Raw genomic sequence first — 17,943 nt, 5'->3', positions numbered from 1 at the left:
ATTTAGTTAATCATTCTTCTCAATTATCAGTACTTTCCTACAGGGTTGACCCGGTTGGCTTAACATTAAAGGCAAAAAAGCTAAAAAAAATGCCTAGATGAGTTTTGGTAATACAGCCAATAAATGACATCGAGAGTTCTTGAACACTTTTCAAGAACTCTTGATGTCACTTATTTTTGGGGCTAAAATAAGTGGATGAATAAAATAATATTGCAAATAACTCATGCTGTCTGTGGTAGTCATATATAAACGCATCTAAGCATAAAGCAAACGGTGCACGAGGGACACTCTTTTTCAAAGGTGGTTCTCAGTCATTAATTAAGGTTTCCGAGCATGTGTTTTTGTGTGAGAGTTTTAATTTTTAGTACTGCAAGTCTACTCGATAGTAAATAGAAACGTGTCTTCCTAGAGTTTATAGAAAAGAAACAACAATTTTTATTACTCTACGATTCACAAAAAACGATTACACAAGCTCGTTCAAACGTACTGTAGCACACAAACCTTTTATAACATTATTTGTATCTATGTACATGTTTTTATCGAGTCTGATGCCATCATCAGCCCTGGCCAGAGTCGCCCTCAGAACTGACTCCCGATTATCCTCAACAATTAATTCTACAAATAATTTAAAATTTATTAAATCCATAATCGTTGAAGTCTGATTGATTCCCAGCAGTGCGATTTATTCAAAAATTTTTGGCATTGATTGTACCTTTTTCTCAGCTAATGACAGGAGCCCATCAAGTAATGGGCTCCTGCCAATGAAAGAAAACAACCAATAAGATTTCAGATTTCAGCGCTGTACAAATTATGCGAGAACAAAAGTCGCACTAATTTCTTTTTTCCTTCTTATTACTCATCAATGTATTGATTAGTTTTATCGTTGATTATTCTGTTTTGTTAAAATTGCTAAAATGTGAATAAGACCGAGGTCGTGTATAAAGGCAGTGAAGGCAAAGGAATTGAAAAACTGGCAATTTCTCTTGGAGTCCCGCAATTTAATTTAAGTCTAAAATCATACTGTGGCGCTGCAGGCACGTTTGGTTTTGAAATTACACTTGAAGGAATTAAATTACTAGTACAAGTTTGGTGGTTTCTTCCATTTAAAAACCTTAATCATGTTTGTCATTATGCAATTGCCACCTCAATGACAGTTGATTTGCCTACCAACGCATGTGCATTGAAAGCGGGTCTCATCGAGGTTATCCTTTAACTGTAAACGGTTAAAAGAATTCAGCTGTTAGGCTTAAAAGCTATAAAATTTAAGCCGGTTGTCGATAAAAAAGCCAACCGTAATTTTTTTTTGGTTTACTTTAACGAAAATAAATTAACCGTTGGCTGTAGAATGGCCAAAACGTTAACCGTTAGACGTAAAAGCCCTTACCTCGTTATGACCTTCACGAAACCCTTTTTTTGAATACTGCACAGCCAAGATTACTTATGTATACGACCTAATATGCGAATAAACACAAAGTAGAGATATATAGAGCGATTTTGGATTGAGTATTGTAGAAACAAAATCAAGGTCTGAGCAAAAGTGTATACACAAGGAACTAATCGGAAGAATTACAGAACTGAAAGTGAGTGTGCGAAATCGGCCTTAAAGGTGGGAAATCTCGAGTGAGTTATTTTTAATTTTGGACCTGATCGGCAATTGAGAGCCGGGATGGTGCGAGTCTTCGGTAGAAAGTTCACAAAGCGTAGTGTGTTGAATAGCGCAGATCTATACTGCTTTGATGCTCAAATGAATTGTTTTTCCTCTTATGCGTTGTAATCATCTAACGCACGTAGATTTTCCAAAAGTCTCCTGGCGACGAGATGGTAACATTAGTCATGTCATCACAGAACCAGTAGTCTTCTCTCAAATACCAGTAGTACTTATACCCAACAAATGCAGCCCTATCGTACAACCGTTGCTCTCTTTTCTGGTTTTCCTTACTCCATTTTCCCACATGGTACCTGTTTTCGTATCCCCAACTTTCACACTGTGCTGCCAGCTTTGAGTTATCCCCGTGCATTTTTTGAAAGGACCCGCATGAAGTAGGCACTACATTTGTCTGACCGCTGAAGTACTGAACTACAGCTTCGCCAGAGCTGTTAGCCACAGTGGCCACGTGGAACGTACGTCCCTGTTTCTTACTGCAGTGGAATCTAAGCTGAGTGAAATTCAAGTGTGATCTGAGATCTTGCATTGCCTTTGTTCCTATACCCATTTTGTTGCTGGTGAAGTTTCTGATCGCTCGGTATGATGAATTTAAAGTCCATCTGGTGAATGAAGTAGAGCCATCAGTTACAAAGTTTGCGACGAGAAGCCATCCTCCTGAAATAGAACAAATCGGAATTTAAAATTCTTTCAGCGTTTTAAGCCTATTTTCAATAAAAGAAATCACTCAGCTTGAATAAAAAATGAGATTTCACAATTCCAATACGAGCTCGAGATTTCTGTCGCTTGATAGTTGACAAAGACAAATCCCAAATAAACATTATGCATATGAATCAAAAGTAAATTATCTCATTGTTTCAGCAAGATCTATTAGTCGTTCAAACGACAAGAAAACCTCATTTTTTTATTTTACCTTGTTTATAATAACACAATGTTCCTAATTTCTTTACTCACTATATATCACGGAATAGACAGCGAGTAAAGTAACCAATTCGAACGCAGCTTTTGTGAGAAATGGCTTGGATGTACATTTTTATTAAAAGAGATAATAAATGGTAATGTTAGCACCAAATTAAACCTTAAAAAAGTAAATATTTTCTAAAAGTTTTTCCACAGTTATGCGTAAATGATTAAGCCCAAAATTAATACGTGATGCGTAAATTTTACAGAAAGACAAGGTGAGGTGAAATTTGAAGTTTACCCTTTTGGATTTGTGACGTGTGAAATAATGTTTAAAGTGCAAGTGATGCGTGAGTTTTTCTAAACTTTTAATGAAAACTGAATTCGCCCTGATTCAGCAGTTGTAAGACAAAAGAATAATCGCTTTCTTGTGAATGAGTCGTTTCCATACTTAGCTTACCTCCTTCCGTAGTCATGTCACAGAAGACTTTTATGGGCTTGCAACTGTTCTCAGGGTCGATCCAGTACTCTCCGTCCCCTATGGAGTCCAATGAGCCCCGGATGTCCTTACATGAACGAGGAGCTATCAAAATATCAAAGTCAACACTAAAGCTGCGACCGATAAACGCCGCCTGCTTCTGCTCAACTAAGAGCCAAAGCTACTGCGACATTACTCGAGGAAGGCCCATTCATCCTACCTGGAATCTCTCCCCGAACAACACTTCTTTACATTATATTTCTGATAATAAAGAAATAAGTTTAATTATGAGAGGGAGTAGGGATGGCGCAGTGGTGAGAGGGCTCCCTCCTAAATTTTTATGCCCGAGTTTGATTCCCGGGCCTGGTGTCACATCAGAGTCGAGTTTATTGTCAGTTCTCGTCCTTGCTCCAAGGGTTTTCACCAGGATCTTTCAACTCTTCTCCCTCCAAAAAAACTAGCATTCCACTTTCCAATTTAACCTAGAAACAGCGGACGGGAAGAGCCACCAGATTTTCCTCTATAGATCAAAGTTTTATGTAGATTTCACGGGTTATAGCCAACTCCAATCCACAAAACGACTTACATAGGGAAATTATAAATCTCTAGTTCCTCAGGGCAGGTAAATAGCTTGTTTGAAAATCCCGCTTGACATGTACTTTGCCAGATTTCAGCCTAAACAAGATCTTACCATTTTGACATCTTTCTCCAGTCCAAGGAGCCTTGCACCAACATTTAAATGTTTGTTTGTTTTCGTCAAGAATGCAAGATCCACCATTGAGACAACCAGTCATATCACATCTCTGTGAATAACATAACAATGACAATCTTCAAAATATTCAAAATAATGTTGTGACGTCAGTGGGAAACTGGCTTGAGCAAATTCGCTGAGTGGAAGGTGCCGAGATTCTTGGAACACAACTGAGCTTTCTTCTTTAATGTATCATGTTTTGCTGCTACAAAGTTCACAGTATTTTCTCCTTGATTAGTTTAAACTCTGGCTCTTAATCCAATACTTTCGACCACAACTCCAAGTACAACTCTCTATTAACAAAAAGCTATGCGCTTATGTTCTCATTTTATTATTTTTATCAACCTTGGAAGATAACAACACACTTGTGCTCTATGTGAGATAGCGGCGTGTACTTATAACCATTGATAAACAGTGTAAAGCACGAAAGGCTCATAGATAAATAATAACCTTTTTAGTGAGAAAACACTGAATATTACGCTAATAAAACAGCGTAACGTCTTATGCAAATGAAATACAATGATAATTATAGAACGCGAAGTTTTTTATGAGACCGAAAAGAGCCTTATTTTGGCTCCTTCTTTATAAACAAAACACTAACACTTGCCAACACTAGTGATGTCACATCAAACTCCAGTAACTTAAAGTTTGAAATACTGATTGTTTTTATTGATTACATGACTGTTGCATTTGTAATCATCTCCTCTATTAATTGTCTATGGAATTGTCATATCAGTTGCACGAAGGTCATCATTGTCTTCATCTGTTTATTATAAATACTGTTATTTTCTTTTTAATAATTACTTTTTCACTTTAGATTGTGACTAAACCATTTCAGCCAAGTTCCAGTGCAACATAAGTTTTTCATGATAGTTACACATAATATGAGTAAGGAGACATCAGAAAGTAAATCCAGAGAAATGACAAAAGAATACGAGAAAACGTGTGAACACAATTTCTTCCCATGTCATACCTTGAGAAGCATGGAGTATGTTACACCTTGCTCGTCTTGAAACTCGGCATCTTCTTCGAGGAATCCGTGTTGGTTTAGTTCACAAGTTCCTTGGTCGTTTTCCTTTGATGGCTTCTTGAAGTTTGTGGAAGAACACCATGAATTTCTGAGACAGGAATGGCTGCACGACGTTAAACTGGGTGAGTTAAAACTATCAACAACATGGCCTTTCAAGCGCATGTTTTCCCGTATGGAAAACATTGCTCTACGAGAAATAGGAAACTGTTTAGCGGCAGCGACGATTATCAAATGCATAATTCCGTGAAACACAAAAAACAAAGTCTTTTTTGGGTTCATTTTTTTAGAAAAATTCAAGAAACAGATGGGAAACTGCGAATTAAAAGGATTGATTTATATTTTTAACATGCAACTTAACGCATGCTCCATGACCACTTTCTATGTCCTTTTTGCCAAATGTTTCCTTTTCTAAAAAAAAAAGCATTCGCTTGTTTTGTTTTGTTTTGTTTTGTTTTTTTATGAAGAATAATACTTATCATTCAGCGGCGACAACTGCTCTATATGCGACAGTCGCAAGATCAAAAAGTCAGAAAGTTTTTTCCAGTGATCATTTTCAAAGGGAACTTTAAACTGGTTGAAAGTATAATTTTAGGAATATTCACCAGGTTGGCAGTTAACAATAGCTCTTTTGACATTCGCGTATTAAACAAACTTTTAATAAAACTAGAATTTCCGTTTGCGCACTTATTTCTAGCGTTGTTAACAATGGAAACAAAACTAACGAAGCTTGAAATCCTTCATAGATAAAAGAACATCAAGCCTGGTTTCTAAGATATCATACCAAGAATTAATTAAAAAATCATTCCTTGACAGCTTTGAACAGTTTAGGCCATAGTTTAGGCCACTTGCTATCATTGCATTTCTTTGAATCATTTGGGACCTTAAACAGCGAGGAAGGCAATTTCAGGGAAGACGTAGATTAAAAATTAAATACATATTTTTAGTTAGACTTTCGTGAATGGATGAATGTCTTGCAGCACCACGCTTCAACTTCAGCTTCACGTTTGGAAGTAGTGTTTAATTCCAGACGGAAACTTAAATAATTTAATTTGCCGTCGGGGTTTCCTTTCTTAATCCACGCAAATTTTGGGGATTTCACGTTGTTGTTTCGTACAAATTTTCAAAACGCACGAGCGGAGTTCTTGTTCTCCCCATTAGATCTTTTGCTTTGTCACCTCCTCGTTTCCGTCGCTGTCGTGGTTTGCTAAAAGTGCCTACCTTAATTTGAATAACAATAGAAGCCAGATGCACACAAAATGTGAGGGAACGGACCCGAGGCCATAGATAGGCCAGGAGAGAATGTATGTGCCCCATCTGTAATCAGATGCTTTATGGCACCAGTTAATCACTTTTAACAAAATGCCATAAAATCTGTCAACAGTATTCACGTTGGGCAAGAAACTTAGCTTGAATATTAGTTCGCGAATATGATCAGCCGTCTCCGATTAGCAAACAGTTGTCTGCATTCGAAATTAGCCCATGTAAGTGGCGTTTTGCATAAAATGAGCGATGGAGCTCTTCCGTTTTTATCATTTTTAAGTCTTGGGATTAAATAATTGACCAAATTTGCCCTATTAGATATTTCCTGTAGACTTTCTCCCAGGCCCTCAAAGTCAATCCATTCTGAGATGTAAACTGGGAATAACACTACGTGACCGAACGAAAAAAAGACAAACAAAGCATGGATGGGGGAACAAAGAAACTCCAGAATGACACATGACTCTTACCCCAAACTTTTTCCAACTAAGTATCCAGATATGCAAACTCACTTTTCGAAAGTTGCTATACACCCAGTTCCCCCTTAGATACCATATTGACAGGTGTCTTTCAAGAAGCCATCGCGGCACGCTTTACTTTTCTCCGCAGCCATTTCTTTTACAACACAGCCTCGCAAGAAGAGCGTCCCGATGGGGTACAGTTGCTTTCTCACAAAGCATCTGCACGGTAAATTTTCTCATATTTCTGTCGTTAAATTTCCATCACAATCCGCTAATGTGAAGGAACCTTCGCAAGATGGACAGCCTAGGAATGAAAAGCACAAAGGATAGCTCTAACTATGTTTTCAATTCATTAGTCACTTGTTGATCGTTTGTTTGGACTTAAATATAGTGATGTATCGTTTTATTGCGAAAGTCCATACCATACAGAAGGGGGGGGGGGAAGGTTGAAAACTTGTTTCTTTCACTACTCTTTCAAGTTTCGATGAAAATCAGCAGGCCCTTAAAAGCCAGTTAGACCCTGTCACAAAATGATATTACCAGATTCTAATTAAATTTTGACAGCCGGATCGTTCATTAGTGATTATCTGACGGTGTGGATAATTCTAATTATAAAGGAAAGGAGAAGTAAAGAGTCTGTCCGCGAGAAGAACAGGCAGGCGTGACACATGCCATCTCACCGATTTCTTTCAAACTTTCACAGTTTATGAGGATCAATAAGTTATTGAAGAATCCAGAGTGGTTTGGGCTCGCGGCTGATCCCTGAGGTATCCCTATTTAGAGCCCCCTCATCAAATTCCTAGGGTAAAGGCTAAAATTAGCTCGAAAAATGCACTTCCAACGAATTTCTCTCACACTAACAGAGCAATGGATTGTCCAAAGGTTGTTTGACTGACGAAAGAGAGACCAAACAAGGCGTGGAGGAGAGCTGTAAAAAAGAAAATGAGGGGCAGAGGCTGAATATGGGGTAGCTTGATGGATAGGCAACCAAAAGAAATCAATGGCGTTTTATGGCTGAGGCCCTATGTGCATAGGCGCAGCAAGAGGACCAATTAACATGCCTATGTCTGGTTACCAAATGTACAAGTTTTCCTCTTAGTTTAACGACGCATTTCTGTTTTGCGTTCAGCTTTTATTCAGCTAGAACAATGCCTTTTCAGGTAGCGTGCAGTGTCTTTTGAAATCTCTAAAACAAGTGAACTGATCGGATTCAAATTTGCACCAATACACGGACACGTACCACAGGTGTAAGAATGACGAGTTGTTTCAATATAAATCAATTGGTAAACAAAAGAGAATCGCAGAGGATAAAAGATGTCTAAAAATTTGTTTTTCTTTGTCCGTAAGAAATGAAGTTTGCTTAGGGTTAGTCTTAATATAAGCTTTTCGAGTAATCTGATCATGTTTTAGCAAACTTCTGATGTTTCTGTTTTTTAATACTAGTAGTCATTCGAGGAACAGTTTAGCAGTTTTGCCTTCCAATGTAAGCGTACTGAAACCCTCTTTATAAACCTGCATAGATTACTCATGGAGATGACCCAATGTGCAAATAAAAACAAAGCAGGGAATTATAGAGCGAAGGTTGTCAAAAAAGTCGGCCAGGAAGGGCAAGACTACATATTAGAAGAGGGCAGACATTATCTGTTCCGAGATGCGAACAGTTTCCCGAGAGCGAAGCTAATGGAAAACTGTGAGCTCTGAGCTGCGAAGGATATTTTTCTTGTACTTGTCCTCAGTGGACAATATCTGTTTGTTGAAGCTCACAGTTTTCCTCGAGCTTTGCTCCGGGAAACGCATATTTTCGCATATTTTTCGCGCCAAATGGAGGCTATTGTCTCTACTTGATATTTTGGAATTTATGCATCACGTTTCACTGCGTGCGCTGCGAACACCTATTGGACTGGTGAACTCTTACGATGCTTACAAATTTCCTCTTAGTGAAACAACGCATTTCTCCGTTGTGTTCAGTCTTTATTCATTTAGAACTATGTATTTCCCATTTAGCAGACAGTGTCATTCAAAATCTTCTACACCAGTAAAATGATCAGGCTCAAATTTCCTCAACAATTTAATCTCCCAAATATTTCAAGATGTATTAAATCCATCATCGTTGTAGTGTGATTGATACCTTGCAGTGCGATTTTTTCACAAATTTTTGGCATTGGTCGTAACTTTCTCTAAGGCAATGAGAAAAAACAATAAGTAAGATTACAGATTTCAGCGCTGTACGAATTAGGCGAGAATAAAAATCACACTAATTTCTTTTTTTTCCTTCTTATTACTTATCGATGTATTTATTAGTTTTATCGTTGATTATTTTGTTTTATTATAGCGGAGCTCGCAGAGCGTAGCCCCGTAATTATACAAAATAGTAGTAACCCATCAAGCCGAAAAAATTTATATGTACGACCGTACGACCGACCGTACAAAGTGCTACTTTTAATATGCGTGGTCAACTGTACTGCGGGCACGCCAACGCCACGGCTTTGTCCAGTAGTCCAGTGGTCAGTGCACTGGGCTCCGAGTCGGACGACCCTGTTTCTAGTCCTGGCCAGGGCAAGGCGTTGTGCCCTCGAAACGTGCGGGAAAAAAACGCGAGCTCCGCTTTTAGGCTTGGCTAAATCTATATATTATCAACTATGGTGTTATACAAGGAATTCCACGTGAAAAAATACGAAAAAAAAAGTAATTTCTCTTGGAGTCCCGCAATTTTGTCTAAAATCATACATTGGCGCTGCAGCACGTTTGATTTTGAAATTGCACTTGGCGGAATTAAATTACTTCTGTAAACGTTTGGTGGTTTCTTCCATTTAAAAACCTTAATTATGTATGTCATTATGCAATTGCCACCTTTATGACAGTTGATTTGCCTACAAACGCATGCGCATCGAAAGAGGGTCCATAAAGGTTTACCGTTAGCCGTAAACGGTTAAAATATTTCAGCTTTCAGGCTTGAAAGCTATCAGAGTTACACCGGTTGTCGATAAAAAAAGCTAACCATAAATTTTTTTGTCAACTTTAACGAAAAGAAATTAACCGTTGGCCGTAGAATGGCTAAAACGTTTAGCTTGAGACGTAAAGCCCTTGCCCCATTGTGACCCTCATGAACCCTTTTCATGAACACTGCATAGCCAAGATTACTTATGTACACGACCTAACGTGCGAATAAACACAAAGTAGAGATATATAGAGCGATTTTGGATTGAGTATTGTAGAAACAAAACGAAAATTAGAGGAAGAGTATTTATACAAGGAACTGATCAGAAGATCTCTCAGAACTGAGAGTGAGTGTGCGAAATCGGTCTTAAGGGCGGGAAATCTCGGGTTATTTATTTTTAGTTTTGGACCTGATTGGCAATTGAGAGCCGGGATGGTGCGTGTCTTAAGGTAGAAAGTTCACAAAGCATAGTGTTGTCCAAAACGTGAAAAAGCTGTACCACGCCTCCTTATTAACTCACGGTTTATTCACTTGATTTAACGATTTTACAACAACGCTTCGGTTAACTCCCACTAACAACTCTCAGCTTATTCCGAGGAAACACACACAAAACGTCCCGTCGTAAGCAGATGGAATAGTGCTATATATGGGGCGATAAAACACGTGCCGCATACATGTTAGTTTGGCTATGTATAGATAACCGAAATCACTAATAAATATCAGTCAACTCAGATAAGAATAATTAACGTATCGTACAGTTTCCAACAGTGTGACGAATAGCGCAGATCTGTATATACTGCTTCGATGCTCAAATCAAAATTGCTCTTCCTCTTGTGCGTTGTAATCATCTAACGCACGTAGATTTTCCAAAAATCACCTGGCGACGAGATGGTAACATTAGTCATGTCATCACAGAACCAGTAGTCTTCTCTCAAACACCAGTAGTACTTATACCCAACAAATGCAGCCCTATCGTACAACCGTTGCTCTCTTTCTTGGTTTTTCTTTCCCCATTTTCCCACATAGTACTTGTTTTCATGTCCCCACCTTTCACACTGCGCTGCCAGCTCTGAGTTATCCCCGTGCATTTTTTGAAAGGACCCGCATGAAGTAGGCACTACATTTGTCTGACCGCTGAAGTACTGAACTACAGCTTCGCCAGAGCTGTTAGCCACAGTGGCCACGTGGAACGTACGTCCCTGTTTCTTACTGCAGTGGAATCTAAGCTGAGTGAAATTCAAGTGTGATCTGAGATCTTGCACCGCCTTTGTTGTAATACCCATTTTATTGCTGGAGAAGTTGCTGATCGCTCGGTATGATGAACTTAAAGTCCATCTGGTGAATGAAGTAGAGCCATCAGTCACAAAGTTCGCGACGAGAAGCCATCCTCCTGAAATAAAACAGAACGGAATTTAAAGTTCTTTTTAAGCCTATTTTCAATGAATGAAATCACTCAGTAAGTTTGATCGCTCGCTGTTACAAGGTGAAACTGTTGTAGAGGGTAAGGTAGCTGTTAGCTGAGTATTTCAAAAGGTTCATATTTGTCACGTGATTAAAGGGCGTGTGAACCCAAAAATACATGTTTTTCTTATACTATGTAAAAAGTGGCGTAGAAAACGAATTTGAAATTAGTTTTGTCCAATTCGACTTATTTTAGGAGAAAATCGGCATTTTCAACTGAAATTCCATTTCCGGTAAAAACAATAGCGAGAAGTCGTGACGTAAGCGGTGGAACCAAAATATTGCGCAACACATATTCCCCAGTAGAACTGGTGTGGGAGTTCGTGTAAGTAGCGGTAGTTCGGAAGATGTTTTTTCAGAAGATAGCGACTCCAATGCCTTAAGCTTAGTACATGACAGCGCTGGGGATAATCCAGAATCTTCAGGAGAGTCTGGGCCACGTCCTTAACAATATGAGCTGCGTAGGGTTCACCGAAGCGATCCGCACGAAGACAGTACAGAACATGTCGACAGCGATGCGACCGTCTCGGAAACTCAGACTGGTATTTAATTTACTTTGTGATCTATTTGTATTTAACATGAAAATGCAATAAAGCGAGGGTACAATCTAAAGGAATGCAACAGAATTTTTTTAAACTTGAGCTTCTGAGAGTGTTTTATATAAAATTATCAAAGGTGCGAGTGTGGAACTTGTCAACCAATGCCGACAACTCATGAAAGTGTTTGTTGTACGGAAATCGGGCAATTGTGACAAAATGGCCTGAAACCCAGATAAGTTGTATCACTGAGCATCCAGGTTTTCAGTCAATTTGCCTCGATTTCTGGGTGCTGGAGACGGCCAAGTACGCTTACAGGCAGCAGCAAAGCACAGATAATCACACCGGAAACGACTGAGCTAAATATTTTCTGTTTCATCTGTTTTGTTATATTTTGAGATCGATTTACTTGAGTTGTTTCTGCCATTGATTTAATAATACAGTACTAGAGCTGGTTGTTTTTCGCTTCTTTCCTGGCAGGAAATTTCGCTAAATTGCCTACAGATAGCTTGTTCGTTGGTGTTGGGGATATCTCGGCAAACACTTTAGGGTCGCTGCGCTATCTTGTGCGGTAAACAATATCCTTCATCTCAGAAGCATTTCCATCGATAAACAAGTTGTATCATGTACATTTCCTTGTGTGGCCTTCATAATTATCCAACCCTGTTTGTGTTTGCTTCGATTTGAAATATCGAAAAGATAGTTTTGCAAGCTGAAATCAGGATCTTTTAAGTTGTACTCAAAATGATGAATATTGTCCTACTGACCTTTGAATGTATTTTCACTGCTGTGAAAACCGCGACACAAATTCTTCTGCTGTTTCTCTGCAGGGTTTCTCAAAGGAAGCACTAAGTGGGGCTGGCATGGATTTTCTTATAGAACATAAGGGTTGATTATGGGATCCTGTATAGAATTCTTTGTATAGAACCGACAAAATTCCAGATCATGTTATTACACACTGATATCAACGAATTCTCTTTCTTTGATACGTGTTTCGAATTCAGGCAAAGGTTCAGACATGTCAGTGTCTTTTACGGGCTCAGCGCTGGCTCCCAAACAACTGGCTTCCCCATAATCTTCATTAGATGAGAAAAAAGATGTTTTTAGAGAACCAATAAAGTTATTGTTGTTTAATTAACGAAACGTTCTCGTGTAAATCGATTTTGTACTTTCTCTGTTGACCTCTAACTTTTGAAGAGCTCAACTTCTTTCTCAGTTTGGTCAGCCACTTCCGAATCCTCGTCGTCTGCCGACTGTATCGGTTGTTTTTTCGTCTTCCGAATAATTTGCTTCTGGTGAGGCCTGAATCGTCGGTACAGCACCAGGAAGAAAAATGACAGCTACAAACAACAGAACGTTCGAACGGCTCGACGAAATCGGCTATTTTCACTTGAAAAAATTTCACAAATTGTCGCTTCAAATTTGCGTCATTTGGAAATATTTGCATTGTATGCCCAGTTTTGTTTGAATCAGTACAAAACTGGACGGCACAACGCTTCACCATTACGAAAAAATTGATTATATTGAAGTAAACTGTAAGTAAAAAAATCATGACGAGACCAGCAAACAACGGCTGTAGAAAAGACTCCTTCGTGCCTCACGCGATTATAAAACGAGACTTTGAAGGGTCCACCCGTGACGTCACAGGAAAGATGGCGCCTTTCAAGATGGCGAATGTTTCGAATTTGGAAGAGCTTTTACAAAGTGAAAATGGACTTTTGAGAATAAACGAATGGTACCTTTGGTGTACTTGATATATTTACTAAACATCTATGTGAAAAGAAAATGAACGTTTTTTGGGTTTACATGCCCTTTAAGATCAAAATGATGATGTGATGCATAAGTTTTACAGAAAGACAAGGTAAGGTGAAATTTGAAGTTTACCCTTTTAGATTTGTGATGGGTGAAATATTCTTTCAAATACTCGTAACGTGTTAATGTTTCGAAATGTTTAATGAAAACTTAATTTATCTTGATCTGGCATTTATAGGACTAAGAACTTTATAAGACTGATCGCTTTCTTGTGAATGAGCTGTTTTCATACCAAGCTTACCTCCTTCCGTTGTCATGTCACAGAAGACCTTCACAGGCTTGCAACTGTTCTCAGGGTCGATCCAGTACTCTCCGTCCCCAATGGAGTCCCATGAGTCCCGGATGTCCTTGCATGAAAGAGGAGCTATCAAAATATTAGAGTCCACACTTAAGCCTCAGCCGATAAACGCCCCCAACTTCTGCTCAACTAAGAGCGAAAGCCACCGGGACATTACTCGAGAGAGAGGCCCATTCACTCTACCTCAATATATTTTCCCAGAGAACACCTCTTTACGTTCTATCTTGGAGAATAAAGAAATAAGCTTAACTACAAGAGGGAGTATGGATGGCGCAGTGGTGAGAGCGCTCGCCTCCTACCGTTGTAGCCCGGGTTCGATTCCCGGACCTGGTGTCACATCTGAGGCGAGATTATTGTCGGATCTCGTCCGAGGGTTTTTCTCCAGATCTTCCGGTTTTCTTCCTCCACGAAAGCCAACATTCCAATTTCTAATTTGACCTGGAAACAGTGGACAAGAAGAGCCACCAGATTCTCTGCTATAGATCAAATGTTACGTAAATTTTACACTGTAGTTATAACAAATTCTAATCCACTAAACGACTTACATAGTCTAAATCACTAGTGCCTCAGGGCAGGTAAACAGCTCAGTTTGCTGAAAATCCTGCTTAACATGTACTATACCAGATTTCAGCTTAAAAGAGATCTTACCATTTTGACATCTTTCTCCAGTCCAAGGAGCTTTGCACGAATATTGAAATATCTGTTTGTTTTCGTCAAGAACGCAAGATCCACCATTGAGATAACAGGTCGTATCACATCCCTATGATTAACATAATAATGATAATCTTCAAAATATTCAAAATAATACAGCAAGATGTTTTGCGTCTTGTCACGAGCGAGGGACAAAGAAAAAATTCTGAGTTCCTATAAGGAATGGAACCTCAAACCTTCGAATTCCGCGCTACGATGCTGTACAACTGAGCCACAGAGACTCTCTGGTGAACGACGCCCATTATGAAGTTCGTATGTGACACGCGTCCTGCATACTTCTAGGATCAGCGATGTCGATAGCGCCATGTCTATAAATATTTATTCTTATCCTGCTCAAAATAATGTCAGTGGGGAAACTGGTTGAGAGGCAGTTGCCAAGATCCTTGGATCACAATTGAGCTTTCTACTTCAAAGTAATATGTTTTGATACTACATCAACTCTAACTCTAAATCCAATCTCAAATACTTTCGACCACAACTCCAACTACACCTATTATTAACAAAAAGCTATGCGCTTACATTCTCATTTGATTATTTTTATCAACGTTGGAAAATAACACCACACCTGTGCTCTATGAGAGATAAGTCATTCCCGGCAAGTTTCAGTGCAACATAAGTTTATTATGATAGTTTCACATATATATGTATAAGATAACAAAGATCAGAAACTGAAGTAAATCCAAAGAAATGACAAAAAAATACGAGAAAAATGTATGAACATAAATTTTTCCCATATCCTACCTTGAGAAACACGGAGTATGTTACACCTTGCTCGTCTTGAAACTCGGCATCTTCGTCGAGGAACCCGTGTTGGTTTAGTTCACAAGTTCCTTGGTCGTTGTCCTTTGATGGCTTCTGGAAATTTGTGGAAGAACACCATGAATTCCTGAGGCAGGAATGGCTGCACGACGTTAAACTGGGTGAGTTAAGCCTCTCAACAATATGGCCTTTCAAGCGCACGTTTTCCTGTGTGGAAAATATTGCTCTACGAGAAATAGGAAACTGTTTAGCAGCAGCGACGATTGCCAAATGCATCATTCCGTGAAGCAGAAAAAACCAAGTCTTTTTGGCGTTCATTTTTTTAAACAGACAATGGGAAAATGCGAATTAAAAAGGTTCATTCATATCTTTAACATGCCACTTAACGCATGCGCAAAGACCACTTTCTATGTCATTTTTGCCGATAAAATATAAATCTTTGCTTGTTTTTTATTTTGTTTTGTTTGTTTTTCTATAATAAATAAAACTTGTCATTCGGCGGCGTCAGCTGCTATGAATATGTACATATATATGTGTGTGTGTATATATGCATCAGCCTCAAGAACAAAAAGTCAGAAAGTTTTTTCAGCGTTTTTTCATATTCAAAGAGTACTTTAAACTGGTTGAAACTATAAATTAGGCATATTCACCAGATTGACAGTTAGCAAGAGCTTTTTTGACATTTGCCTGTTATACAAACTTCTGATAAAATTAGCATTTCCGTTTGCGCACTTATTTCCAGCGTTGCTAACGATGAAAACAAAACTAGCGAGGCTTGAAATCCTCCACAGATAAAAGAACAACAAGCCTGGTTTCTAATGTATCATACCAAGAATTAATTACAAATTCTTTCTTTTGAAAAGGACGGCTTAGGACAAAGTTTCAAAATGCACGTGCGGAGTTGTTGTTTTGCCCATTAGATCTTTTGTTTTGCCACATTCTCGTTTCCATTGCCGTCATGATTTGCTTAAGGTGCCTACCCCAATTTGAATAGCAAAAGGAACCGGGTGTACAAGATGTGAGGGAATTAACTCACGGCCATAGGTAAACCAGGAGAGAATGAATGTGCCCCATGTGTAATCAGATGCTGTATGGCACCAGTTTATCTCTTTTAACAAAATGCTATGAAATCTACGTTGTTGGGCAAGCAAATTAACTGGAATATTAGTTCGCGAATATGATGATCAGCCGTTTTCGATTAACAAGCAGATGTTCGCATTCAAAATTAGCTCATGTGAGTAGCGGTTTTGTATATATTAAGCGATGGAGCACCGAAAACGAGGCATAGCAAAAAGATTTTTAGACGGCTGAAATCTTTTTCTTAATGCACATTACTCGTTAATGTTGACCGATGACCACCGTCTAACGTAATAGAGCTTGATTGAAGATGACATAGCTGTTAGCCTCCAAAGCCCCAAGGGGCCCGACCGCAGGCTGCCTGCAGTCTTTAAGCCCCTGCAATTTTACAACTCTTCTCCCCAGTGTCGGTGGATTGCAGTGAATAATTAACTCACTACTTCGTGGCTTGGTAAATATTCACACTAGCCACGTCCACTCCGAAGAATAATTTTTAGATAACCATGAAGTACTGCATATCAAATATGCCAAGAATTTTGCAATGTCTTGCGTTTTTACGATGTATATTATGTTTGAATGACCAGACGTAGGAAAATTTCTATGACGGTTACAACATGGACTTTCATTGTGGGAAGATAATGCCTTATATCTTCTGTCTGTTCTCTTCGGGAGTTACTACATCACGGGCGACGAGTGGGGGATGAAGAAAAGACCGACATACGAGTGGTCAGTGGGTAAACAAATTTAATACTTCATATAGAGACATATCAGTTATAGTTGCGGAAAACAATAAAACGAAAAAACCATGCGAAGATGATTCCAGAAGCCTTGGATTCCAATTAAATTTTGACAGCCGGGTCGTTCATTAGTGATTATCTTATGGTGTAGATAATTCTAAAGGAGAAGTTGAGCCCTAAATTTCAGACTTAAGAGGCCATACGCTGCTGCAGTAAAAGCCAAATTTAGGTCAAGATACTTCTCACTTTTAGCCGTCAGGACCAGGCCAAATGCACAGGAGACAAACACGAAAATCTTCCAATGCATTATGATCTTCACACAGTTCTTGTACTTGAATTCGTACTGTGAAGAAATATAAAGTTAATTAAAGTTAATGTCTGCTCCCGAGGGAAACATTGAGGGAAAAAAAAATATTAGAACTACTTAAAAGGGTTTTTTTTATACATCTGGAGAACACAGAGTAAACAAGCAAAAACTGAACATTAATAAAATTTCACATTTAGTTCTTGTAACACTGGACAAGTACCACAAGTTCATTTCCTGATACGAATTTTCGTAGTCCTTCTGCTCTCCTGGTTTTTTCGATTTCATCTCTCGATGAGGTAGCATAGCGCTTCTATTTAGTCTCAGGCTACTCAATTGTGTTTTCAAGAGCTATTGGGGAGTCGGGATAGAGGCTTCGCAAAATCCCTCAAACCAACGAGACCACTGCTCTGTGTGGGAATGTGGAAATGACCGCAGACGTCCCGAAGATACAAAGAGAAAAAAAGAATTTGCTAAGCTTTTCGGGCTGGCACTCGAAAGTTCTTTTACAAAAATTATTCCCAAAGGGGGTAAGTTTCTAAAGAAACTGTGATGTTGCGTAGGTGGGAGAAGCACAACAAGGTAATTCAGTAATATCAAATGAGTTGATAACGTAAATTAGCCATCGTAAAGACTTTCAAAGCTGACGTTTCGAGCGTTAACCCTTCGTCAATAGCTCTGACGAAGGGCTAACGCTCGAAATGTCAGCTTTTACACTCTTCACGATGGCCAATTTCCGTTATCAACTCATTTTATATTACTAAATTACC

At 38.9% G+C, this 17,943-nt stretch overlaps 2 protein-coding genes and 1 long non-coding RNA gene across 3 annotated transcripts; 1 reads left to right on the top strand and 2 right to left on the bottom strand.

Annotated features, from left to right (window-relative positions):
- Positions 1–487: 487 nt before the first annotated feature.
- LOC149052933 (uncharacterized) lies at positions 488–5,597 on the bottom strand. The gene is made up of 4 exons (XM_089208355.1): positions 4,766–5,597; positions 3,733–3,844; positions 3,024–3,146; positions 488–2,320 (listed from the first exon to the last, which is right to left on the bottom strand). The coding sequence occupies exons 1-4, from the start codon at positions 5,099–5,101 to the stop codon at positions 1,779–1,781; spliced, it is 1,113 nt and encodes a 370-aa protein (XP_089064481.1). The 5' UTR covers positions 5,102–5,597; the 3' UTR covers positions 488–1,778.
- A 4,391-nt stretch (positions 5,598–9,988) lies between these two features.
- Positions 9,989–15,412, bottom strand: LOC113664952 (uncharacterized). Its single transcript, XM_027180581.2, has 4 exons — positions 15,038–15,412; positions 14,234–14,345; positions 13,529–13,651; positions 9,989–10,868 (listed from the first exon to the last, which is right to left on the bottom strand). Exons 1-4 carry the CDS (start codon positions 15,371–15,373, stop codon positions 10,327–10,329), a joined length of 1,113 nt encoding a protein of 370 aa, XP_027036382.2. The 5' UTR covers positions 15,374–15,412; the 3' UTR covers positions 9,989–10,326.
- Positions 11,047–12,613, top strand: LOC149052932 (uncharacterized). Its single transcript, XR_016187342.1, has 2 exons — positions 11,047–11,481; positions 11,956–12,613. It is a non-coding gene; the product is annotated as an uncharacterized LOC149052932 (long non-coding RNA).
- Positions 15,413–17,943: the final 2,531 nt, after the last annotated feature.

The sequence above is a fragment of the Pocillopora damicornis genome, chromosome 1 (assembly GCF_964200805.1).
Source record: "Pocillopora damicornis chromosome 1, jaPocDami1.2, whole genome shotgun sequence".
Taxonomy (NCBI): Eukaryota; Metazoa; Cnidaria; class Anthozoa; order Scleractinia; family Pocilloporidae; genus Pocillopora; species Pocillopora damicornis.
This window is presented reverse-complemented; position numbering and strand designations above follow the sequence as displayed.